The sequence below is a fragment of the Dasypus novemcinctus genome, chromosome 26 (assembly GCF_030445035.2).
Source record: "Dasypus novemcinctus isolate mDasNov1 chromosome 26, mDasNov1.1.hap2, whole genome shotgun sequence".
Taxonomy (NCBI): Eukaryota; Metazoa; Chordata; class Mammalia; order Cingulata; family Dasypodidae; genus Dasypus; species Dasypus novemcinctus.
The window spans coordinates 8,089,028-8,116,701 of NC_080698.1; the positions used below are offsets into that span (position 1 = coordinate 8,089,028).

The 27,674-nt window shown below is 42.6% G+C and overlaps 1 protein-coding gene across 10 annotated transcripts in view; it reads right to left on the reverse strand.

Moving 5' to 3' along the window:
* KIF9 (kinesin family member 9) overlaps window positions 1-27,674 on the reverse strand; it is a 115,880-nt gene that overhangs the window by 81,857 nt on the left and 6,349 nt on the right. For all 10 annotated transcript variants that reach the window (XM_058288511.2, XM_058288510.2, XM_058288514.1 and 7 more), the window contains 3 exons: window positions 25,101-25,266; window positions 23,220-23,326; window positions 21,246-21,470 (listed from right to left, as the gene is read on the reverse strand). In XM_058288511.2, coding sequence (XP_058144494.1) covers window positions 21,246-21,470; window positions 23,220-23,326; window positions 25,101-25,266 — 498 coding nt within the window. The remainder of the gene's footprint in view (window positions 1-21,245; window positions 21,471-23,219; window positions 23,327-25,100; window positions 25,267-27,674) is intronic.

Sequence of the window (27,674 nt, forward strand, 5' to 3'; positions counted from 1 at the left end):
CATCTTGCCCCACCTCCCTCTATTTCTGAACTCTTAATTAATTCAATTCCACTGGTCAATACATCTATCTTTATGCCAGAACTATGCTGGGTTTTTTTTTGTTTGTTTTTTTTTGTGTTTTGTTTTTATCACTGTAGCAAAGAAATATGCATTAAAGTCAGGATGTGAGAATCCTCCAATTTTGTTCTTTTTAAAGACATTTTTGGCTATTCAGGGCCCCTTACCCTTCCAAATAAATTTGATAATTGATTTGTCCATTTCTGCAAAGTAGGCTGTTAGAATTTTGATTGGGATTGTGTTAAGTTTGTAAATCAATTTGGTTAAATTGACTCATCAATATTTAGTCTTCCAATTCATGAACACAGGATGTCTTTCTATTTATGTCTTCTTTGATTTCTTTTAGCAATGCTTTATAGTTTCCTGAATACCAGTCTTTTATGTCCTGGGCTAGGCATATTCCTAAATATTTGATTCTTTTAGTCTCTATTGTAAATGGAATTCTTTCCCAGACTTCCTCCTCAGATTACTCATTACTAGTGTATAGAAATGAAACACTACTGATTTTGTGTATCAGTCTTTTGTGTATCCTGCCACTGTACTGAATTCATTTATTAGCTCTAGTATCTTTGTTGTAGATTTTTCAGGTCTTTCTAGATATAGGATCATATCATTTGCAGATGGTTAAACTTTTATTTTTTCCTTTCTGATTTGGAAGCCTTTTGTTTATTTTTTTTTTGCCTTATTGCTCTAACTAGAACTTCTAGCACAATGTTGAATAACAGTGGTAAGTGGGCATCCTTGTCGTATTCCCAATCTCAGTGGGAAAGCTTTCAGTCTTTCACCATTGACTAAAATGTTAGGTGTGGCTTTTTCATATTTGCCCTTTATCATGTTGGGAACGTTTCCTTCTATTCCTATCTTTTGGATTGTTGTTTTTTTTCCCCCAAGAAATGATGCTGTATTTTATCAAATGCCTTTTTCTGTGTCATTCAAGATGATCATGTGATTTTCTTCCTTTGATTTATTAATGTGATTTATTACATAAATTCATTTTCTTGTGTTGAACCACCCTTGCATACCTGGGATAAAACCCACCTGATCTTGGTGTACAATTCTTTTAATGTGCTACTAGATTTGATTGCAAGTATTTTGTTCAGAAATTTGTCTGTAATTTTCTTTTCTTGTTGTATCTTTATCTGGCTTTGATATTAGGGTGATGCTGGCCTCAGAGAATGAGTTTGGTAGAGTTCCTTCATGTTCAATTTTTTGTAAGAGTTAGAGAAGGATTATATCAAATATTCTTTGAATGATTGGTAAAATTCACTTGTGAAGCCATCTGGTCCTGGGCTTTTCTTGTTTGGGGAGTTTTGTTTGTTTTTTGTTTTTAGCAGTATTATTGAGGTATATTCACATACCATATGATCTATCCAAATTGTATAATCAATGGTTCTTAGTATAATCATTGTTTTTGAAGTTTATTTATTTCAGAGAGCATATGTACATTTTCTTTTTTAGCTTAATTTTATTAATAAGCACTTAAAATTTTCATTACTTCAAATATTTTATACAAATAATGTTAATTTATTGAATTGGTATTTTATAAAACCAAGGGAGATTACATACAAGCCAAATAACACTGAATCCAGTATAGTTAATGCAATCAATATTCTCTTTCCTTTCTTTACTGGATGTTAAAACACCTTTTCTTTGTTCAAGTTCTGAAACTGTGGAGAATTTTAAAAGAATACTGACTACTAAGTTCTGAAATATATTATAGTTGTACACTTTGTTTAATCATAGTATAGGAAAGAACTTTTCATAGCTTTTTTTTTTTTTAAAGATTTATTTATTTAATTTCCCCCCCTCCCCTGGTTGTCTGTTCTTGGTGTCTATTTGTTGCGTCTTGTTTCTTTGTCCGCTTCTGTTGTCGTCAGCGGCACGGGAAGTGTGGGCGGCGCCATTCCTAGGCAGGCTGCTCTTTCTTTTCACGCTGGGCGGCTTTCCTCACAGGCGCACTCCTTGCGTGGGGCTCCCCCACGCGAGGGACACCCTTGCGTGGCACGGCACTCCTTGCGCGCATCAGCGCTGCGCATGGCCAGCTCCACACGGGTCAAGGAGGCCCGGGGTTTGAACCGCGGACCTCCCATATGGTAGACGGACGCCCTAACCACTGGGCCAAAGTCCGTTTCCCTTTTCATAGCTTTTATGGACCATTTTACTTACTGAAATTCGGTAATACAATTATTATTATTATTATTTAATTATTTATTTATTTTTAAAAATTACATTAAAAAAATATGAGGTCCCATTCAACCCCACCGCCCCCACCCCCCACTCCCCCCACAGCAACACTCTCTCCCATCATCGTGACACATCCATTGCACCTGGTAAGTACATCTCTGAGCATCACTGCACCCCATAGTCAATGGTCCACATCATAGCCCACACTCTCCCACGTTCCATCCAGTGGGCCCTGGGGGGATCTACAATGTCCCGTAATTGTCCGTGAAGCACCACCCAAGACATCTCCTCGTCCCGAAAACACCTCCACATCTCATCTCTTCCTCCCATTCCCCAAACCCAGCAGCCACCATGGCTACCCTTCCCACATCCATTCCACATTTTCTCTGTGGATTGGATTGGTTGTGTCCATTGCACATCTATGTCAAATGGGGGCTTAGATTCCACATGGATACTGGATGCACTCCTCCTGCTTTCAGTTGTAGACACTCTAGGCTCCATGGTGTGGTGGTTGACCTTCTTCAACTCGATGTTAGCTGAGTGGGGTAAGTCCAATAAATCAAAGTGTAGGAGCTGAAGTCTGTTGAGGCTCTGGGCCTGGGTGTCATATTATCAGTCCAGAGATTCAAATCCCCTAAATATATCTAAAACCCCAGCACCAACTACAATTCCAATAAAGTAGCATGCAAGTCTTGTGAAAAGAGATCCCCTCTGAGTCCAATTCCATCACACAGAAACTGTGTCAGGATGGCCAAGTGGTCTAAGGTGCCAGACTCAAGCCTTCGCTTCCCGGTAATACAATTATTAACCACGCGTATTTTAAGGCTGTTAAAAGATTTAAACTGGGCACTTATAGGGCATATTGATTTTTAATCCCCCAGCCTAGAAGATAGCTTTTTTAAAAATAAATGCTCCTTTTATTTATAGTTATAAATATAATACACTTTGTCCCTCACTTTCTTCATGTCTTTATTTAAATGTCTCTATTTCATATGAAGCATTTTCTGACTGATTTATTGACCTATATATTTATTTATTTTTCTTTTTTTTTTAAATTTATTTATTTTATTTCTCTCTCCTCTCCCCCTTCCCCCCAGTTGTCTATTCTCTGTTCTCTGTTTCTATTTGCTGCATGTTCTTCTTTGTCCACTTCTGTTGTTGTCAGCGGCACAGGAATTTTTTGTTCATCTTGTTGTGTCAGCTCTCCGTGTGTGTGGCGCCATTCCTGGGCAAGCTGCACTTTCTTTCGCTCTGGGCAGCTCTCCTTACGGGGTGCACTCCTTGCATGTGGGGCTTCCCTACATGGGGGACACCTTGCGTGCAGGGCACTCCTTGCGTGCATTAGCACTGCGCATGGGCCAGCTCCACACGGGTCAAGGAGGCCCGGGGTTTGAACTGCAGACCTCCCATGTGGTAGATGGACCAAGTCCACTTCCCTGTCTTTATTTTTTTAATGTTACATTAAAAAAATATGAGGTCCCCTCACCCCACTCCTTCCCCCATAACAACAACCTCCTCCATCATCATGAGACATTCATTGCATTTGGTGAATACATCTCTGAGCACTGCTGCACCTCATGGTCAATGGTCCACACCATAGCCCACACTCTCCCACAGTCCACCCAGTGGGCCATGGGAAGACATACAATGTCCGGTAACTGTCCCTGCAGCACCACCAAGGACAACTCCAACCCCTGAAAATGCCCCCACATCATATCTCTTCCTCCCACTCCCTATTCCCAGCAGCCACCATGGTCACTTTCTCCACACCAATGCCACATTTTCTTCGATTACTAATCACAATAGTTCATGAATAAGTATAATCATAATGTTGTGCATTCATCACCACAAAAAAATGGGGGGGAAGATTTTTGATGACTGCTTCATTCTCTTTACTTGTGATTTGTTTGTTTAGGTCTTCTATTTCTTCTAGGGTTGGTGCAGGTTATTCATGCATTTCTAGGGATTTGTTCATTTCATCTAAGTTGTCTAGTTTGTTGGTGTACAGTTGATTATAGTATCCTCTTATAATACTTTTATTTCTGTGGGGTCAGCAGTAATGTCCCCCTCTCATTTCTGATTTTATTTATTTGCATCTGACAAATATTTTCTAATAACCAAGAAATGCAGGATTCAAAAATCATATGTATGGTATGAACTAAGGAACACAAAAAATTCATATTAGAAAGAGTAAGCAGAATTTTTCCAAGATGTTAACAATGGCCATTTTTGGGTCAGGGTTTATAGGTTATTTTTTCTTTTTCATACTGTTTGTGCTTTTATATATATATATACATATATATTATAGTGAACAAGTATTACTTTTAAAAATTAGGGAAACTTACAGGGATGGGCCCTGCAACTAGAAGACACTTTAAAGTGAGTGTGGTGGAAATGATTGTTCTTAGAGAAAAGGTTCCTTGCAGGAAGGATGCCTATCTCTGTAAAAGCCCCCAAGAAATGCCATGAATAAGGCCCAGAGCAGCTATGCTGTGGAGTGATTCTGGGTGACCTCCATGGCGACATCTCCACAGCTTGTCTCTGTCTATCTGTCCCTACACATTGATTCAGGGATACTCATCAAGAGGAGGAAGGGTCAACTCATGTTTATGTCAGTCCCCTTTCCCAAAGTACCCTTTTCCCTTGCCATTCTGGCTCCTATTCAGCAACTGGTAAAGCCCAGAGAAAGTGCCCTTTCCTCCACCAAGTGTCCTCTGCTGACTGCTCAGCCCTGTTCACATCCATTAGGGTGTCTGTCACTCCTGGAGCATAGCTCAGACCATGCCATGGTCATTGCTGGTTTCACCCTCTCCCTTCTCCACCCCACGGTGGACATCTTTAGGCCTTGGATTCATCTTTTTGCCATCAGAGCTCTCCCATCAGCAAGGACATGGTCCTGGAGGGCATCAAGGTTTGGGGAAATTTTGCTGCCAATAAACCATTCAGTTCAATTCTTATCATGATCAGTACTCAGGCAATACCAATCATGATTCTGAACAGCATCCACTGAGCACTTACTATGAGCCAAGTCCTGGGGAAGGTACTCAAAATGCTGATCCCTGGAACTGGATGTGGCTCAAGCAATTGAGCTCCCACCTACCACACAGGAAGTCCCAGGTTCTATTCCTGGTGCCTCCCAGAGAAGACTAGCAAGACACCAAGCTGGTGCAGCAAGCTGATGCTACAAGATGAAGTAACAAGGAGACACAAAGCAGAAACACAAAGAGGAAACACAATGAGAGATACAACAAAGCAGGGAGTAGAGGTGTCTCAAGAGATTAAGAGCCTCTCTCCCACATGGGAGGTCCCAGGTTCCATTCCTGGTGGCTCCTAAAAGAGAAGATGAGCAGATACAGACAGCACACAGCAAATGGACACAAATAGCAGACAGTGAATGCAAATAATGATGGGGGGCGATAAATAAATAAAATAAAATTTTAAAAGCCTGCTCTCATTTAAGTCTAACAGCCTTTTGGAATAGGTACCATTTCTCTCTCCACTTTTACAGATGAGCAAATGGGCTTGAAAAAATGAATGATCTGCTCAAGACTAAGGCGGCATAACTTGAGAGAAACCTGGATTTGAGCCCAGGTCCCACAATTCCAAGTGCTACACCTTTTGGTCTATTAAAACAATTACTGTAGTAAAAAACAATTAGAGCAGTTGTAGATTTATGGAAAAGATATGCAGAAAGTACAGAATTCCCATATACTCTCTTCCACTCCCTACCGTACACTTTTCCCTATTAACATTTTGCATCAGCATGTTACCTCTATTACAATTGATAAACCAATATTATTATCATTATATAATTAACTATAGTCCCTTGTTCTATGAGTTTTTCTTTTCAATTTTTATTCTGCTAACATACATGCAAAATAAAATTTCTAGTTTTACTACTTTCAATTCAGTGGTGTTAATTACACTCATAATGCTGTGTTACCATCAACACTGTTATCAAAACTTTTCCATCACCCCAAACAGAAATCCTGCACCCATTAAGCTACCCTTCTCTACCCTGTCCTGGCCTCTTGCTAGTCTGCATTCTACTTTCTGACTCTGAATTTGCTTATTCTAATTATTTCATATCATTGAGCTCATACAGTTGTCCTTTTGTGTCTGGTTTACTTCACTCAACAGTTTTTTCAAGATTCATCCACGTTTGTTTCATGTATCAGAACTTCAGTCCTTGTTACAGCTAAATAATATTCCATTGTCTGGATGTACCACATTTTGTTTATCCATTCATCTGTTGATGGACACATTTTGGCAATTGTGAATAATGGCAGACATTATGAACATGGGTGTGCATATATCTATTGGAGTCCCTGCTTTCAAATCTTTTGGATATATATCTAGCAGTGGGATTGCAGGGTCATATGGTAATTCTATCCCTGACTTTTGAGGAACCACCCACCTGTTTTCTACAGGGGCTGTACTATCTTACATTCCCATGAACAACGTAAAAGGGTTCCTATTTCTCCATATCCTCGACAAGTCCTACACCTTTTGCACTATATCTCCGCCCAAAACATGAAGGCGGTTTCCGTTTTTGGCAATATTAATGGACTAAGTATTAAGCAACCCTCCTAACTGCAAAACACCTCAAGATCATGTGGAGAATATTTTAAACTTCCTTTTGAATGCACAGCAGAGTGCAGGAAAGTACGGGGAGTAGCCAGTGGCAATGCACAAAGCAGGAGCAGGAATCTTGGAAATGTAAGAAAGAATCCAGGCTCTTATTGCCCTAAGGGCACCTGCCAACCAAGTACTGTAAGGTAGTCCTCTCTGAATTTCTCAGTGTTGTTAGATAGGCTGGGCCTTCTGAGCAATGAAGGTTGTTTGCTCTTCCTATTCTAAAGGTGGTAGCCCTGGAGACACTTATCTCTCCCCTCCCTCCCCCCAGAGCCATCCACTATTCAAAGGGTGATAAAACTGTTCTTATCTCCCTGCGAGTTGTGGCAGTTTGAGATTGTTATGAATCCCATAAAGAGAAAGACTGTTTGTAAACTAATCTAGTCTTCTGGGTGTGGTATCCTTTGATTGTATCAAATTCAAAGGCTTTAAGTTTACTTGATAAAATCAATGTAGGGCTTCTGACTGGGCTACAGTAGCAAGGCCTGACTCAGGTGGAGTCCTCCCCCTCCTGGGGGCCTATATAAATGGACGCTCACTCAAGAAGACACAGAGAGAACTCTGTCGTGTTTGATCCTAGGGCCCCAGAGAGAGATGGACCATTTGCGTGATAGCCTACAGCTGACCTTCTGAAGAAGCTGATTGGTATAGGAAGCCCTGAGAGACGAGCCCTAAGCAGGAGAGAGAGAGAACTGGAAGCCTGGAGGAACAGAGAGCCCAGGCAGAGATCAGCAACCATCTTGCCTCAACCTGTGGCAACTGACTTTGGTGAGAAAGCAACCTCAAGATGGACTCTTTACAGCCTTGTATCTGTACGCTTTTACCCCAAATAAATACCCTTTATAAAAGCCAACAGATTTCTGGTACTTTGCATCAGCACCCTTTGGCAGACTAATACAGGAGCCAAATGCTTACATTCCAGAGTAGAGACTTTTCCCTCCTTTCTTAAGAGAGGACTGGTAGAATAAAAGCTGGCACTCTCAAATGAGATTCTGATACATGCTATCACATAGATTAACCTTGAAGACATTATGTTAAGTAAAATAAGCCAGATGCAAAAGGGCAAATATTATGTGATGTCACTTATATGAAATAACTAGAATATGCAAATTCATTCAGACAGAAATTAGATTACAGGTTACCAGGGAGGGAGGGTGGGCAGAGGGAAATGGGTACAGAGCTTCTGTTTGGGGCGATAGAAAAATTTCAGTAATGAATGGTGGTGATGGTAGCACACCATTGTGAATGTAATCAATACCACTGAATTGTATACTTGAAAGTGGTTAAAATTGGAAATTTTATGTTGCATACAATTTTTAAATACAATACAAATTTTTTAAAAACCCACAGAACCATACAAAAGAAAGAATGAACCCTAAGGTTAACTAGTTTTAGTTAACAATATAATTTTAATGATATTGGTTCATCAGTTGTAACAAAGGTACCACACTAATGCAAAATGTCAATAATAGGGAAAACTGTGTGTGCATGTGTGTGTGAGAGAGACTTGCTCCTATATAAGCTCTGAGATTCATAATTTGAGTTCCTCTCCAGTGGTACAGAGATGCTGTAAGCTCAGGGGGCATCTACCCTCAGTGTATTGTCCCACGGGGATTGGAGTATGGGGAACCCATGCTACAGTATCACTGTAGCACTATTACTGCTGTGAGCCTGCAAGTAATAAAGGTCTGAGGCCTGATGCTTCTGTGTGTGTGTAAATACTTATGAGAAGGACCCTTCACAATTTCAGATGCAATACTTGGCAACCCAATCATGCAGGTGATGGCAGAAAAAACTTTGGGTCCACTCAAAGAAAGTGTCTGTAAGCCAAATCCCTGAAAGTTATGCCCTCTGGCAAAGAAGACATAAACGAAAATACGCTACAAAAAGCGAGGAGCAACAAAACTATCTTAGCACTAGCACTCTGGACAGAAGGGGTAAAAAGACAGTGTTCAAGAATTCGTAATCATAACCTCAACCACACATAAGTTCTGACAATCTAAGCTAAACAATCGTTTTGGCTTGTTTTTGTTTTTATGTACCAGGGCTGGGGATTGAACCTCTGGACCTCATTTTTGGAGTAGGCTATTTTAGGGAATGAAAAGACGAATCTGCGCTCTGGCAAAAAACCACAGTTGTGAAACACATGGCTGTGGGAACCCTCCCCAAGGGAAGGACCCCACAAGAAGTCTGCTGGAAGAACTTGGTGAGAATTCCCCATTTGGAACAGGATTTAGTCTGGGATCAAGGAAAGCCCCAGATATTCTCCAAGGGTCTTGGCATTGGGCCTCTCGGGGGAATTAGTGCATGGGGTAACCAATCAAAACAGCAAACAACTGGGACTCCTCCCCCAAACATTGACAAGGGGCGGGGTAAGTAATGGTTTGAAAAGCAAGTGCAGAGACTACATTGGCCTATCTCTGCCCTTTCTCGCTCTGCCTGGACCAGCCTGTAAGTACACCTGGGCCCCTAAATCTGTTACTTTCTCCTATTTCTCTTCTCTCACTTTCTTAATAAACTACTGGCCTAACTAAACTGGCATGTTTTTTGTTTGTTTTGTTTTGTTTTAGGCTAGTAAAAAGAATTTATTGGGAAATGGGGGAGAGAACAGAGCTTGCTGAGAAATAGGAGAGGATGGAAATACACTCCAAGATTTGGTGTGGGCTCCTCTAGGCAGAGAGAGCCTAAACTGGCATGTTTTAAATTCTCTTTTTGTAGCATAGCCAAGAACCTAAAGAAAATCTGGCAGCATATTTTGGTGAGTTAGCTAGGAGAAAGAAATACTGGTGAGTCTAAACTATTAACAGCTTATTTAGTGCCCTCTTTTGGTTATCCATTTTAGAAAGGTTCCCCTATGGGTCCCCAGAGAACATAATCCCTGGCTTGGCCATGGGACCTCTTGACCTGACCCTGGCCAGGAGGGCAGGGGTGCAGGATGAGGGCTCAAAGTAGAGCCCTGTCTAGCCAGGGTTCCAGAGCTAAGCTCTGGGCACAGCAGAGCCACCTTTTCCAGCCTGGACAGAGTCTCCACTCTGAAGCCCCAGCCTTGTTAGCAGCCACAGGCCTTGCTCCCAGTGCTGGCTGCCACCGCCTTCTCCCCTCGGTGGCAGTGGCAATGGCAGAGGCCAGGTGCTTGCACCTCCTCACGCATCCAAGCCTCGCCAGTCTGCCTTCCTACCGACCATACCTGGCTACCCAGTCTGGGACAGGGTGGGAGGGCGATGGTGGGTGGGACTGAGGTGGATGCTGCAGGGAGGCCCACATTCCCCTTCCCAGGGTGCCTCAGACCAAGAGATGTGTTCATAATTCACTACAACTCCACATTTAATCTTCCTACTTCCTACTACTGAATTTCTCATGTCAGGTTTGTAAAATGCTTTGGAATGTCTTAGAAACTGAAAATGAATTTGCTAGAAGTTTTGCTAGCACCCTCAGGGTGCTTCATGACTGAAGGCCTGTGAACTGGAACAATTGCTCTCTAATCCTTTTTTTTTTTAAATTTCTCTCCCCTTCCTCCCCTCCCCTCCCCCCAGCTGTCTACTCTCTGTGTCCATTTGCTGTATGTTCTTCTGTGTCCGCTTATGTTCTTGTCAGCGGCACCAGGAATCTTAGTCTCTGTTGTGTCATCTTGCTGCGTCAGCTCTCCGTGTGTGCGGCGCCACTCCTGGGCAGGCTGTGCTTTTTTCATGCTGGGCGGTTGTCCTTACGGGACACACTCCTTGCGTGTGGGGCTCCCCTACACAGGGGTTACCCGTGCGGCATGGCACTCCTTGTGCGCATCAGGGCTGCGCGTGGGCCAGCTCACCGCACCGGTCAGGAGGCCCTGGGTTTGAACCCTGGACCTCCCATGTGGTAGGTGGACTCTCTGTTGAGCCAAATCCACTTCCCTAGCTCTTTAATCTTTTAATGGTCTTTGACAGTTGGTTTAACTGGGAAACTCCCAGGCAGTAAAGGCTGCTTCTTATCACCTCTGTAAGAATAGGTGGAAAAGAGGAAGCGTTTTTAGCCCCTTTCCAGGAAGAATCATGTGCGCAGCTTGGTAACTTCAGTCTGGAATCTAGTCTGGGCATCTCCCAAGTCTGGGTGGCCCCGAGAACATCCGGTGGCAAGGGTTCTGTAATTCCTGGGGCGGCAGGAATCAGAGCAGCCAAACATCCCGAGACTTAGCTCGGGTGCTTCAGTGTGGGTAACGGTGTAGTCAGTCTTGAACTCTGGAACACCAGGGGTGCCAAGAACCAGAGCAGCCAAATGTCCCCCCAAGACTTAGGTGGATTCGGTGCTTCAGTTTGGGTAACTGCTCCCAATGTCTCCCACAAATTTGGTTTGGATGCTTTGGTCTGAATCCAGGATTCAGGCATCTCCCAAGACCTAGGTCAGCCATGGAGATGCCCATTGGCAGGGCTCTGGGTAAAATTCTTAGGAGCCGAGACCAGAGCAGCAGCTCCAAATGGTTTGGAGTGGTGAAAGTTTTAGTCAGACTTGGACTCTGGGACGCCATGTCAGTTGACAAAAAGGTGTGTCTTCATTTTTCCTAGAATAATAGGCATGGTCTCTAGACTACCAGCAGGCTCCCCATAGGGGTGTCTTCTAAGAGATCAGGAAAACCTACCTGCTCATGGTCTGTGTGGCCACAGTATAGGCGAGAGTAGCCTCCTCACACGCCATCAATTAAGATTAAAAAGTTCCTAGAAGTGCCAAGGGTGTGAAATTCTCTTTTGTTTTTTTAATCTATTTATCTATTTATCTATCTACCTACTACCTACCTACCTACCTATCTATCTATCTATGTATCTATCTTCCCCCCTTCCCCTTCTCCCACCCTGCTGTGTTTTTTTGCTATCTATGTTGTCTTCTCTTCTCATGTTCTCTCCTCTAGGATTCACTGGGATTTGAATTTGATCCTGGGGACTTCTCATGTGGAGAGAGGTTCCCTGTCAATTGCGTCACCTCAATTTCTGGTTTCTGCTGTGCTTCACCTTGACTCTCCCCTTGTCTCTCTTTTGATGTGTCATCATCTTGCTGTATGACTCACTTGCACAGGCACTGGCTCATCACGCAGGCATTCACATGGGCACTGGCTTGCCGCATGGGCACTCCTTCTCTTCTTTTTCACAGGAGGCCCCAGGGATTGAAGCCGGGTCCTCCAATATGGTAGGCGGAAGCTCTATCACTTGAGCCACAGCCGCTTCCCTCTCTCTTCTGTTTTAATCTGCTTAACTTTGTGTTTAACTTTGAAATCTGTATTTAACAATCTGCTTGTGCCTAGGAAATCAGATTTGGGGTTCACCCGTTACAAACTGAATAATGGTAAAAGGTAACACAAAAAATGAGCCTTTAAATGTTAATACTGTCTCACACTTAGATTTAAAGTATAAATCACAAGTGAAATTGGTTCAACTGCTAGAAAAACTTAGCAAAGTTGTTACTAATAAAATTGTTGTGGCTTTGTTAATATAAGTGTTCAATTTGCTTTAACAGAAACTTACTAGAAACTGTAACTAAGAGTTAAGATCATTATATAGATGCCTTTATATTATAAAACAGCAGAAGGATAATATCTGACATTTCTGTAACTGAGTAGATTTAGCCTAGACTTCAGCTATTGTAATGATACTTTGCTAATTTACCTTTGTTTATGGTTATTTCAGGACTAGCTTCACCCCTTGCCTTTGCGTGTGGTTATTTCATGATAACTTCTGCCCCCTATGGCACAGGGAAAAGCAAACTTGAGATACCTTTGTCTCCTGTCCTTCCACTGGTATTGAAGCAGTCTAGATAAGAAATCAATAGATGGACCTGGAACCTGGCAAGGAGTCCATGTGGACATCAATATCTCCAAGATGGCTGCTGGAAGACCCTCACAAGATTCTACCATCAGGAATGAGATTTCCTCCGGAAGCCAGGAGAAGCCTTGGATATTCGCCAGGGGCCTTATCATTAGGGCCTCTTGGGGGATTGATGGGTGGGGTAATCAATCCAAATAGCAATGTCATTAGCAAAGGGGCGGAATCATTGATGGTTTAAAAAGTAAGCGCAAAAGCAAAAACCCCCTATTCTCTGGCCTTCTTCATCACCGCCTGGATCAATACACAAGTAAAACCTGGGCATTTACAATCTGTAATGGGAAAGTGTATTCTATAAACCAGCCCTCTTTATCACTCTTCAGCTACTTCCTCCTTACCTTGGACCTAAGATCTGTTATTTTCTCCGATTTCTCTTCCCACCATTCCTTAATAAATTATTGGCCTAACTAACCTGACATGCTTTTGAAATTCATCTCTGCAGCACAGTCAATAACCTTGACAAAATCTGGCTACAGTATTAGTGACCCTGCTTTCTTTCACGGCTACAAGTGTGGACTAAATTGCTGCCTGTTGGAGTTCTTGACCCTCAGGGTTGAATGCTCACTCTTCCAGTCCAGCAGCCGCTGGAGTCCTCTTATCTCCGAGGACTTGGAAGTGGAGGAGATCTCCCACCTCAAGTGTTAGAATTCCTAAAAGAAGCAATTCATGAGAGTAACCAGTTTCCCTGACACTTCAATGACCTCAGTGAGTATAAACTGGAATTAGTCTTGCACATCCAAGGCCTGCTGAAGTCAAATGGGAAATAAGCAAAGTTCTGAAGCAAAGAAAAGTGTATATTAAACCATTGGGGATATTTTGGTTATAAGCCAATAATCAAGGAATGAAATTCATGTGCAAAACTGCATAGTCACAGTGCAAATTAGAGTCATTAAAAATGGCCTTCAAAAAGATCTTTTAAATGTTATTTTACAGTTAAACTTATTTTGTAACAGAATGAAAATTATAATGGAGTTCTGTGTTTCTGTGTCAAACTCTCTCTAATCATATCTACCTATATGTTCAGTATATATATCTTTATACCTTGGATGGTAATATCAAAATAACAAATGAAAATTCTTAAACGAGCTCTTTTCAAATTGTAAAATCAAACATGCAGTTAAACATGTGAATAAGCATTCCTGGAGCCCAAATTAGGCTGTCCGCTTCTGTTGTTATCAGCGGCACAGGAAATCTGTGTTTCTTTTTGTTGCGTCATCTTGTTGTGTCAGCTCTCCGTGTGGGCGGCGCCATTTTTAGGCAGGCTGCACTTTCTTTCGCGCTGGGTGGCTCTCCTTACAGGGCTCACTCCCTGCGCGTGGGGCTCCCCGACGCGGGGGACACTCCTACGTGGCACGGCACTCCTTGTGCGCATCAGCACTGCGCATGGGCCAGCTCCACACGGGTCAAGGAGGCCCGGGATTTAAACCGCGGACCTCCCATGTGGTAGATGGATGCCCTAACCACTGGGCTAAGTCCACTTCTCTCAAATTAAACCTTTTAACAGACTTAAAATAAGGGTAGTTAATAATCCTATTACCAAATTTCAGTAAGTAAAGTCCTTGAAAGCTGTGGAAAGATCTTGTAAAATAAATAATTATAACTATTCCAGAAACTAGCAGTCAGTATGTTTTTAAGATTATTCACGGTTTCAGTTTTATTTAGCTTCGGTGTTACATTTCTACGTTTATAAAAATACCAAGTATATAAATTAACATTATATGTATTAATCTTTAAGGTGATGAAAGTTGTAAGTTTATGTCTAATGAAGTTAAAGAAATGTATATCTTTATCCTTTAAGTGGATAAAGTAAATTTCACTGGTTGCCAATTGTAATTTAATAAGCTTATTTTAAGGTAAAGTAACCAGTCTATGTGGTTATGGTTAATTATAAAGAGTTTTCTTGTGAACTGAAGCATTTAAATGGCCAATTCCAGGAAGCCATTCCTAATTAGAAACCTAAATTGATTGATATTAATGGCAAAAAGTAAGTCAGAAGCCAACTCATCTGCACATTCAAGTGGTGGTAAAGAAAGATAATACTGATACCCACTGGGAATCTTCAGTTTTCATAAAATGGTTGAGAAAATAGTTTTTCCTATACTGCTAAAGTAAAATACCTGTTAATTGACGTCCTTGTGGTAAAGGTGTAAAAGCAAAAACCAAAGCACTAAAACAGTTAAGTTCATTTGATGTTATACACTGCATTGGCAGTGTTTGGGAAGTGTATAAAGATTAAAAGAGATACACTTCAGTATTGTCAAACACTCTTGTGCATGCAAACCAGGCCTTCAGTACACTGCATTTAGCCTCTCCATTTGAGTTACTGGCTAGGTTGGTCACTGACCCCTCAAGCAATAAAGGTATCTACTACATCTCTGGTTATACTCTTGAAGTGGACGGATAGCACGTGGCAGTTGTGGACTCCTACAGCAGCCAGTGATGGCTGAATATGGCCAGATGTACAATGTATATTGCCTCCAGACTAGCACTGTTTCATAGTGCCAAAGGGCTCTCTGCACCAGGCTGGTGGAATACTGGAGCCTACTTTCTTAGCCTCTCTGTAAGGTCATTGGTGCTGCAGCATACTGGCTGTGTGACGGGCATACTAAGTGGAGCAACAATTACTAGACTGATCTATTAAAGTTAAAGGAATACCCAACTGGGTGCACTTATCCCAAGTGAAGCCAGCTGTCCAAGGAAGTGCCAGCTCACAAGAAGCACCTAATGGGATGTATGAGTGCCAATCACTAGTTGGCCTGAAATAACTCTTCAAGAGACAAAGCTAAGTAACATCTGTGTCAAAACCAGCTGTCTCTCCAACTCTAGCCCATTGCTATGGGAGGGCAAGCCAGACACCCCTTAAGAAATCTTGTCTGTTTTCATTTCCTGTAGTTTCTCCCTATACAATAACTAAAAGGGCAATGCCTCTTCTCATTCCTCTCCTCCACCATAGGATCTGGGATTGGAAATTTATACCAAACCCCGTAGTCTGTTACAATCTCTCCTGAAAGTTAACCAATAGCATAAAAAAACTCAAGGAAGAATGCTGTTTCCCACCAACTTCAGGGGGATGCACCCTTTGCAGGCACCTGGCCTTCTCTACTCTTGTGGTCCAGTACCCTTTTAGTGGGACCCTATATCTTCAAGATTCTAATTCAGTTTGTTTCTTCCAGTATCAGTGCCTTGTTAACCATACGGGGATTTCATCCATCTCCACCCATGGTGCCAAATTTGTCATCCCTCAATTGTGATAGAGTAGCAAAGGGTTTTATACCTTGTCAGGTGGGCCTACTGCCTCTAACTAGGAGGAAGTAATTACTGAAGAATGACCATCATCCTTCAGCACCCCTTTAAGAATAAAGGTGTAAACTCTCTGAAGGGGGAGTTGGAGTAAGCTAGTTTAGGGAATGACAAGATGAATCTGGGACCTGGCAGAAAACCACAGCTGTGAAACACATGGCCATGGGAACCTTCCCTGAGGGAAGGACCCCACAAGATGGCTGCTGGAAGAACTTCGTGAGAATTCCTCATTTGAAACAGGATTTAGTGTGGGATCAAGGAAAAGCCCCAGATATTCTCAAGGGATCTTGCCATTGGGCCCCCCAGGGGAATTGATGAGTAGGGTAACCAATCAAAACAGCAAACAGCTAGGACTTCTCCCTCAAACATTAACAAGGGGCGGGGTAATTATGGCTTAAAAAGCAAGCACAGGGAAAACAGATGTGGCTCAACCAATTGGGCTCCCACCTACCACATAGGAGGTCTAGGGTTTGCAGCCCAGGGCCTCCTGGTGAGGGCAAGCTGGCCCACATGGCGAGCTGGCCTATGTGGAGTGCTGGCCCACACAGGAATGCCACCCCGCACAGGAGTGCTGCCCTGCGTGGGAGTGCCGCCCAATGCAGGAAAGCCCCCGTGAAGGAGTGCTGACACGGAAAGCTTGGTGCAGCAAGATGACACAACAAGAGACACAGAGGAGAGAAATTTATAAGACATAGCAGAACAGGGAGCTGAGGTGGCGCAAGAGAGTAATCGCCTCTCTCCCACTCCAGAAAGTCTAGGATTGGTTCCCAGAGCTGCCTAATGAGAATATAAGCAGACATAGAAGAATACACAGCAAATAGACACAGAGATCAGGCAACAAGGGGAATGGTGAAGGGGGGGTGGGTGAGAAATAAAATAAATAAAATAAATCTTAAAAAAAAAAAAGCAAGTGCAGAGACTAAATTGGCCCTGTTTTTGCCCTTTCTTTCTCTGCCTGGACCAGCACACAAGTACACCTGAGGACTTGTAATCTGTAATGAGGGCTTGTAATTCTGTAAACCAGCCCTTTTTTTACCCTTTTGCACGCTTTTTTTCTCGCTTCACCTGGACCAGCCTGCAAGTATACCTGGGACCCATAATCTGTTATTTCTCCCATTTCTCTTATCTCATTTTCCTAATAAACTACTGGCCTATCTAAACTGGCATGTTCTTAAATTCTTTTTTTGTAACATAGGCAAGAATCTAGAGAAAATGTGGCAACAGTATGTGGGAAGCCGGTGCTCAACCACTGAGCCACATCAGCTCCTGAGCTGTTTTTTTTCCATCTGTTTGCTTGTTGTTTGTTTTTTATTTCGTTTTGTTTTCACTTAGGAGGCACCAGGAACCAAACCCAGGACCACCCATGTGGGAAACAGGTTCTCAACTTCTTGAGCCATATCTGCTCCCCTTAACATATGTTTTATTTGTTTTGTTTTGTTTTTTGAGGTACCATGGCCGGGGATTGACCCAGAATCTCAAATATGGGAAGCTGGAGTTCAACCATTAAGCTGTGTCAGCTTCCTAAACACTCATTTTAAAGACGTAACTGGTAATATTCCTTAAGCTTCAAACAGAAAAAAATTCCTCTCTGTAACATATCCTCAACCCAGGTCTCAAAGAATATCTACTGATAAAGCTCCAAGGAATTAGAGCTTGCAATCAAATCATGAAACACACATGGAAACAAGGCACAATAAATAAGAGCCTTGATAAAGAATATCTGTAGAATCCGACCCTCAAAATTGTAAGATAATGGAATTATTAAAGAATACAAAAAGAGGGAATAAAAAATATGAGAAATGAATTCTATCAAAATGGCTAGTAAGGGAAGCAGACTTGGTCCAGTGGTTAGGGCATCCGCCTACCACATGAGAGGTCCGCGGTTCAAACCCCAGGCCTCCTTGACTTGTGTGGAGCTGGCCCATGTGCAGTGCTGATGCGTGCAAGGAGTGCCGTGCCACGCAGGGGTGCCCCCGCGTAGGGGAGCCCCATGCGCAAGGAGTGTACCCCGTAAGGAGAGCCACTCAGTGTGAAGGAAAGTTCAGCCTGCCCAGGAATGGTGCTGCACACACGGAAAGCTGACACAACAAGATGATGCAACAAAAAGAAACACAGATTCCCGTGCCTCTGACAACAGAAGTAGACAAAGAAGAACACGCAGCCAATAGAAACAGAGAACAGACAGCTGGGGCTGGGGGCAGAAGGGGAGAGAAATAAAATAAATAAATAAATCTTTTTTAAAAAATGGCTAGTAAGATTCAAAAAGAACAAAATAGAACTTGTAGAAATTAAAAATATATAATACTTGACATTAGAGAGCAGATTAGGAACAGTTGAAGAGAGACTTAGGAAACTAGAAGATAAGCCTAACAAGATTACCAAAATAATAAAAAGTAAAAACAAAAAACAGATGACTAAGAATGAAGCACAAAGAGATAAAAGGAATGATAACATGAAGGAGAGGTAGGGAGAGATGGAGGACAGAGTGAAAAGATAGAATGTATGTCTAATCAGAGTTCCAGAAGAAGATAACTGAGATAAAAAGGAAGAAATATTCGAAAGAATTATGGTTGAGATTTTGTCAGTTGATACAAAAGACATGAATCATTGGATTCAGAAAGTTTAACTGTGTTAGTTTCCTAGAGTTGCTATAACAAATTACCACAAACTAGGTGGCTTAAAACAACAGAAATTTATTCTCTCACAGTTCAAGAGGAAAGAAATCCAAAATCAGCATGTTGGCAGGGCCATCCCCCTCCGAAGGTTCTAGCTTCTTCCTAGCTTCCTGTGTGACTGCCAGCAATATTTGGTATTCCTTAGCATGTAGCTGCATCACCCCAATTTCTAACTCCATCTTCACTTGGCCTTCTTTCTCTGTGTGTCTCCTTCTGTGTCCCTGTTCAAATCTCCCTATCCTTTATATTAAAAAAGACACCAGTCATTGGATTTAGGGCCCACCCTAATCAGGTATGATCTCTTCTTAACTTTATTACATCTGCAAAGAACTTATTTCCAAATAAGGTCACATTCATAGGCACTGGAGGTTAAGACTTGAACATATCTTTTCAGGGACACAATTCAACCCACTACAGTAATGAACTGCAAGAAAGGTTCTCTAAAAATATATATACACATATGTCCATCATAGTAGAACTGCAGTACCCCAAAGATAAAGAACATATCTAAATGTAGCCATAGAGAAAAGAGAGATTACCACAAAGGAACAGCAAATAAAATGAAAGCTGGCTTGGCTCCCCAAAAGCAACAACGGAAGCCAAAGATATGCAATATCACCTTCAGAGTGATGGGAGAAAATAACTGTCAATCTCACATTCTATGCCAAGCAACATAGTCTTTCAAATGAGAATGAGTTCTGCTCTAGTAACAACATACTAGATCAGAGGTTCTTAACCAGGGATCCATGAGCTTGAACTGAAATTCAAAAAAACACTATTCTTGTGGGGACGTGTTGGTGCAGCTGTGATATATTTATTAATATATCACACAGTATAGTGTGGACTTAGTAAGGGGTCTGTGGTTTTCGCCTAACTTGCAAAGGGGTCCATGGAACAAAAAGGTTAAGAACCCCTATACTAGATTATAGGAACAAACACTTATTGAGGGGAAAAAAAAAGTGCTTGGTAAAATATTTTTAACAAGATAGTAGAAAACTGCCAGGCTCAAATCTGGGAGAATCATGCACCCAGAGAGGGAATGGGAGGATCTGAGCACTGCGACTGTTTTGCCCTGAGGGCCTTTGTGCATACCAAGAAAACATGGGCGTTGACACACAGCTTCATTGGGTAAAGGAAAGAGAAGTCAGAGCCAAGGGCTGGCCCAAGGTGAGGAACAGAGACAAGACCCACACACCCATTAACTGGAGACCCTAAAGACTCTATTGTCATGGCAAAGAACTAAACCTACTCTGAACATCAGCTAGAGGATTACAGATAAGTCTGCTTTAGCACTGAAAAGGAGAAGAAACATGAAAACTAAGCAAAACGAAAGAAAACAAAACCACATCTCTGAGAAGTTTTAGCCCAGCTTGGTGGGCCAGGGACCCTCAAGCTATGGACCTGGCTGAAGATGAACCCTCATTGGTATTGTGCCCAGATGCCCTGGGTGGAACAAATCCAAAACCTCTGATGCAAAGCACCTTCTTCCTAGGTCTTAGGGAATTCCCAAAAAGGAATCGGGCATAAATAACTCCTATGTGGTTTTTTAAAAAGTTTTACTGAGGAGTAATTTACATGTCCTAAAAGTCACTGTTTAAGTGTACAATTCAATGACTGTTAGAAATGTGCAACCATCACCACAATCCTGTCTTAGAACTGTTGCATCACCCCAAAAAGTTCCGTCAAGCCCCTTTTCAGTCACTTCCGGTCCCCGAGGCAACCGCTGATCTGCTTTCTGCCTCTGGAGATTTCCCTATTCTGGACATTTCATATGGTCTTTTGTTACTGGCTTCTTTCACTTAGCTTAATGCACTTGAGGCTCATCCATGTTGAAGCACACACTAGTACTTCATTCCTTTTTATTGCCAAGTAGTATTCCAGTGCATAGGTTTACTCCATTTTGTTTATTCATTCACCAGCCGATGGACATTTGGGTTACTTCTGGTTTGGGGCTATTGTGAATAGAGCTGCAATGAACATCCATGTGCAAGCCTCTGTGTGGACACATGCTTTCATTTCTCTTGGGTAGATACCAAGGGGCAGAATTTCTAGATCTCATGATAAAATTTATGTTTAAGTTTTTAAAAAATTGACAAAGTGGATGTACGATTTTGTAGTCCCACTAGCAATGTATGAGAGATTCAGCCTATGACTTTTAAAAGAATTACATACATTGGGGATTTTAAAATTTGATTTATAATAGAGTTCTTTATATATTAAGGACATTAATCCTTAATTTTTTCTTATGACAAATGCATATGACTTAATGTTAACTGAAAAAAGGGCCTAAGAATACTTTCAAATACATAGGGAAAAAACTACACAGGAAAGAGACTGTAGGAAATAAGCCAAAATATACATTCTTGTGGCCTTATGTGAAAAACCGATTATGAGCGAATTCTTTTTTGTTGCTATTTTTTTTTCAGTACTACCTGAACTTTCTAAATTAAAACACATTAATATTCATTCTGATTATCAAAGCAAGTAAAATAATGTGAGGGAGGGAGGAAGGAAGAGGAGAGAAAAAGTCCCCTAAACTTAATCATCTCACCTCAAAAAGGAGGCTGAACGCATCCTCCTCCTGACCCGTGAGGTGGACCGACAAGCCCTTAATGAAGACCCCCTGAGGATTTTCCACAATGGTCATTGGTGTGTCTGAGGCTCCAACGTAGGGCAGGGTGGACAGGAGATCGAACAGGCCCTCATTATAGATCTCCAGGTAGGAAACACGCACGGTGATGGCATGTGTGGGGCGTTCTTCGATCATCTTAAAAACCTGAATGGGCGATTGGACAGCAGTCACCAAGAGCAGAACTCCATCAGCCAGCAAGTGTTAGGGAGCACCTACCCTAACAAGTACAGGATATGCCTTGTCCTGAAAGACTTATGGTTTAGCTGGTGCGATGGTCGCCACCATTAGCAGCAAGGACTACTATTATTACTATTCCCACAGGCGATAATTATGATCATCTTGTAGTTTTTCGAGCTCTGACCTCCAGATTGGCTAACACTTGTAGAGTCCCAAGAAGCAGAGGCATGCTGAGTGGAGAGGACTCTGCAGTGAAGCTCTCGTTTGTATGGAGTCTCACCATTGATAAACCTCTTTCATATTCCCCTATTCAATTCCATCTTGCAACACTCTTGTGAGTGAGCCGGGGCAAGGGCACTACGCATTTGTGGAAGGTTCCATGCAATTAAATTATTTGTCTATGGTCAGTCAATTAATAAGGGTAGAAGCCAAGCCACAATTTGGCCTTCTCGACTACTTGGTACTTATCAGTAGGTTACTTTGGACTGGCCTCTTCTGGTCTCTGGACCTTAATTTTCTTACCTGGCAAATGGTGAGTTGCACTGGGTACATGAATTTCCTTTTTTTAACTGTAAATTTTATGAAATCTAAACACCAATCAAGTATTTCTGATAAATAATATTTAGCATCTGAATTGAGGTGTGTTATAAATGCAGAATACACACCAGATTTTGAAGACTAAGTGTGAGGAAAAAGAATGTAAAATATCTCTAATAATTCTTATATTGATTACATGTTGACACATTTGGATAGGTAGCTATTGGAAAAGTTAAAATTACTTATGTGCTTACATTGTATTTCTATTGTCTAGACCACTAAAGCCTAACATATAGGAGCTTTGGTGGTGAGATATTAAGGATCCTGCTTCCAAAACTGGGGCATGGATGGTTTATTTTTTTTTTTTTTTTTTTTTTTTTTTTTTTTTATAATTTGTACCCTTTTTTCACTTGCCATTATATCATGATCACTTTATTTTTTTTTTAATTTTTTTATTTTTTATTGACTTTGTAATAATATTACATTAAAAATATATATGTGAGGTCCCATTCAACCCCACCCCCCCACCCCCCCTCTCCCCCCCCCCCAACAATGGATGGTTTATATAGCAGGACACCTACACTACTTATAGCACAGGGCTGTAGAGCCTCAAGATGCCTTTGGGGGAAGGCCCTTTGCCTCTTGCCTCCATCCAGAGGGTCTTCACAGAACCCAGGCTAACACACTGCCAAGGATAGGCCTGCTGCTCTGTCCTCAGTCACACTTTCCAGGGATCCCTGGGGCTGACTAAGCCTTGAGAGCTCAGGCTGTGCCCTGCTCTTCTTCTGTCTGTTCTTTTAGGGGCTGTGGTGGTGAAAGAAGCCAGAGCAGGTCAGTAAGGAAACTCTGCAAGGGTCTGCATGCCCCTCATTAAAACCAGCGGGGAACATGGTTAGGACTTTCAAATCCTTCATTACAGGAGCACAGGTTGTCGGAGCAGCGAGAGGCCAGTTAGCATGCCCAACTCCCTTGTTCATGAATGAGGAAACAAGCTCAGCAAAGGTGTCTGTCAGAGGCTGAAACCCAAACTCCCAGGTTCCGGAAGTGCTCCCCCTGCCCAGTCATGCATACTCTGTCTCCTCTACAGTCCAGGTTGCAAACATTAGTCGGCCTGGGGTCTGCAGCATCCCCGACCCAGAGACGGGACCTGTGTGGCTTCCACCCATGGGCTTACTCTACCTGCTGTAGGGCACGAGGGAGGATCCCCCGGTGCTGGTAATTCTCAGTTGCCCCGGTCATGGTGTACGTCTTGCCAGCTCCTGTCTGCCCATAACACATGATGGTGCCTGCAAACATTTCAAAACATGATTCAGTGACATCCAGAAAAAAGAGCTCCAGGCACGGCTCTCCCACCCCCAGCATGCCATGGCTTGCAGGTCCGGTGCACACCCAGCTCCAGCCACGAGGACTCTGGTATGAAAGTGGCCAGCAGGAATAGCCAATGGCATCAGCAATTCCTCCGTGGAGGTGGGTGGGCAGGAGAACGGGGACATAAATGAGGGATCAAAACACAGCCATCTGCTCTGAATGTGTTCCACACATGTTCTCCTGCTCTGTTCAAGAGAGGACCTGGCCCCAGGGCTTCTGAGGAGAGCTGAGAATCTCAGGAAACAGAGGAACTGGGAGTTTTCCTAAAAGACAAGGAAGATCAGAGCACTGACTCCAGTCCTTCTTTAGCAAGGCCATGAACTGCCAGGGTCTCAGGGGTAGGCCTCCCTGGGGAGCTGGCCGGGCAGGAGGCATCTGCTTCCCCCAGAGGCACGAATTCTTTGAGGATGGCAAGTTCCCACACAATAAAAAAGGGCTGCTGATTGGTCCAGGAAACTTCCAGAAATGGGACTACCACAGACAGGCCAGCATTAATCTGATCCTGTTTCACTGCCCACCCTGGGAAGACTTTCACTTGCACTGTTCCCATCCAGGCTCTGGGATGCAAACTGCACAGTCCCCTGGGCTCCGGACCTCATCTGCTGCTCCTCCTGGCATGGGCAGCCTGATCCAGACCCCATCCCAAAGGCTGCTTCTAGGCATTTACCCAGCAGAGCTGCCTGGGCATCACTGGGCAGGAGAAATCAATGTTTGCTTTTGCCACACAGATGTTCTAGTTACTGGGATTGGGAGCACACTTTGCACGAGGGGTCCTAATGTCAGTATGTGAGTTGGGGCCAGGAACAGTATTTATTTACCCAACACAAATGAGCAGGAAGCTGACACAGTCCCTGGCTGGGAATGAGAGCCCACTTGTGGTTCCCCAGGCCTCTTAACCTCCCTGGGCCAGAGTTCCTCTGTCTCCACCTCCTCAAGGCTACATCTTCTCAGGGAGTCATGAAAACCAGTAAGAACAACCCTGGGTCACTAGGGACCACACCTAGATATCATGCGTGGGATAAATCACAATGCTAGGACATCCAAACTAGATGGACTTTTCATCCGAATACCTGTAACATGGCTTGCTAAAAGCAAAATGGAACATACTGGTCAGCAAGTCACCAAATTGGCAGTCTATGAACTGTGATCTACTTTTTTAAGGACAGGTTCTAACACAATTTTACTGTAAAAGTTTATAAAAACTGTCCCCCCAAACTGTTTTTAACGTGAGAAAATAAGAATCTGCTCAAGTTTTTATTAATAGTAATATATGTAAGTCATCCTATACTAGAACATAAGTAGTAGATTGACTTTGCTGGTGGAATGAATGGAAAAAGCTCCTGGCAGGTGGTGGGAGAAAAATGTTCAAAGTCCATCAAACTGATCATAAAGACATAAGTTTCAAATTAATGTTTGAGGGATTTAAAACAGGATAAGAGTTAAATCCCCATGACCTATGGAGCTCCAAGGTTACTTAATCTTCCTATGAAGGTACGATTCCAATTGTCCATGATGTCACAAAGCAAATATTAAGTTTTCCGCCACAAGAACATGGAGACAGACAAATAAGCAAACAAATATTAGTAAGTAGGGGATATGTTTTATTTTATTTACCATAAAATACTTGTACCTCTTCCTTCAGAGGGGCCCTGCAGGTTCATACTTAAGGCACCAGCTAATTAACTTAATTACCATTATAGCCATCGAGGGCCTGAGAAACCACATCCTTGGCGACTGTCTCATAAACCAAGTCCTGAGAGGCGTCATGGAGAACTCCATCCAGCTTGAATGACCAGTCTGTCTGCTGGTTATTGACAACTCCTCTCCGACTGTCTTTTTTTAAGTGAATATCAATGCTCTAGGAAAAAAAGAGGGAAAAGTTACTTGTTAGGAAACATGTAAAAATATTGCTGATAGTTGAGACTTGACCTGGAGGAAAGAAAGGAAGTGGACTTATTAGGAAGTTCTCTAATAAGTTCCCTCTTGGAAAGAGCCCACTTGTGGGCTGATATTCCAAATGACTTCTTTGGGATGGGAGAAGGTTGCTCCTGCAAGGAGGCCACATGATCCCTTATGGTGGAAGAATCAGGAGACTGGAGCCTTGACTAGTTTCAGTACATCTTATCGTAATATACACAGTGCTATCAGACTCAGTTCCCCCACCTGTGATATGGGGTCAAACACATTGGTCAAGTTTTGTTCAACAAGATTTAGGTCCATTTAATAAGCGCAGGGAGGACTTGGATTAGGCTGGAGAGAACAGTGGGCTTGGCATGAGAAGCCTAGGTTCAAGTTCCATATCTCTGGTTACTGGCGAGGAGGCCTCTCCAGCAGATTACAGTGAGCACCTACTTCCAAGCACGTGCTTTGGGTCAAAGTGTGGAATAATACAGTTACTCATAGTGTTAGAGTAAATTGGGGGTCTCACTTTACATGTAGTAAGCAGATTTTAAAATGCATGCCTCTCCAGAGCAAGTCATTGTGGTAGCAGCTGGCTTAGGGACTTATTGGGTAAAGTCAATGATAGATTCCATTCTTCCTAATGGGACTTCAGAGGCCAACAGATTATTAGTGAAATCTTACACTGGCTGCCCTAATCCAGGAGCCAAAGCCTGGCCACATGCAGAAAAGTTAAAACCAAGAGAGAGAGGCTTGGCTCCATTTATACATTAAATACTCTATGCTTCTGTGTTCATCAAAACCATATCCTGATTAAAAAATTAAAAAAAAAAAAAAGATGAAAGGAGAAATAAACACATCTATACTTAAAAAAAAAAAAAAACAACCATATCCTGGTTGGGAAGTAGATGTGGCTCAAGTGATAGAGCTTCCGCCTACCATACGGGAAGACCTGGGTTCAATCCCTGGGGCCCCCTGGTGAAAAAGAAGAGAAAGCGTGCCCATGCGGCAAGCCAGTGCCCGTGTGGGTGCCCGTGTGGTGAGCCAGTGCCCCGTGCAAGTGAGTCATGCAGTAAGATGATGATGCATCAAAAAGAGAGACAAAAGGAAAGAAACGAAAACAAAAACAAAAACGAAAAACAAAACAAAACAAAAATAACAAAAAAAAAAAGTGAGAGAGAGAGACAAGGGGAGAGTCAAGGTGAGGCACAGCAGAAATCAGAAAACTGAGGTGGCACAATTGACAGGGAACCTCTCTCCCCATCAGAGGTCTCCAGGATCGAATCCCTGTGAATCCTAGAGGAGAGAAAATGAAAAGAGAAGACAACACAGACAGGAAAAAAACAACAACAAAAACATCCAGCAGGGCAGAAGGGGAAGGGGGAGCATAAATAAAGATAAATCATAAAAAAAACAAAAAACATATCCTGGGGAGCAGATGTAGCTCAAGTGGTTGAGTGCCTGCTTCCCATGTACGAAGTCCCAGGTTCAATCCCCCGTACCTCCTAAAAACAAAACAAACAAATGAAAAAACCAACTTTCATTGGGGAGCAGATGTAGCTCAGTGGTTGAGTGCCTGCCTCCCATGGACAAAGTCCTGGGTTCAATCCCCAGTACCTCCTAAAACAAAATAAAACAAAAACAAATATCATATTCCAAGAGGGCATATCTCATAGGGCCACACATGAGCTCTTTCTGACTGCCAGGACCTTTGGGGCTTTAGCAGTTTGCCCTTGAATTCTTCCTTTAAAGAATATCTCAATGCTGCCCATAGTAGGCCCACAAATGATTGCTGAATGAAAACATCTAATACTCCCAAGTTCACCCTAACCCTGTCACAGGCTTCAGAAGGGTTGATAGGACAGTGGTGAGGGCATGGGATAGATAAATCCTTCCAATCTCTTAATAAGTGTTTTTTCTACTGCTTGGTAAGTTTAACAGTAATCAACTTAAGAGATTCTTACCCTTCTGGGAGATTATGGAAAGGCAGACCTGATCACCAGAAAGTTTTGAGTGTGCAGAAGTGTTAGTTTTTCTGTGTTAGTAAGTTTAAAGGTGAACTTATTAACCAAAAAAGACAATTTGAAATGGGAGGTTTACAAGTTTCCTCATCAAAAGATTGTAGGAGGAGTGGTTCGAATTTGATGAACTCTAGAGTCCATCTGAACTTTCACCAATTCTATCTTCGTTCTTAAAAGGTTATTTGGGGGAAGTGGCTGTGGCTCAATCAATTGGGCTCCCATCTACCATATATGGGAGGCCCTGGGTTCACATCCCGGGGCCTCCTTGTGAAGGCAGGCTCGCCCATGAGCTTCGGAGAGCTGAAAGCCTGTGAGCTGCGGAGAGCTGACAGCCCGGGCCTGCAGA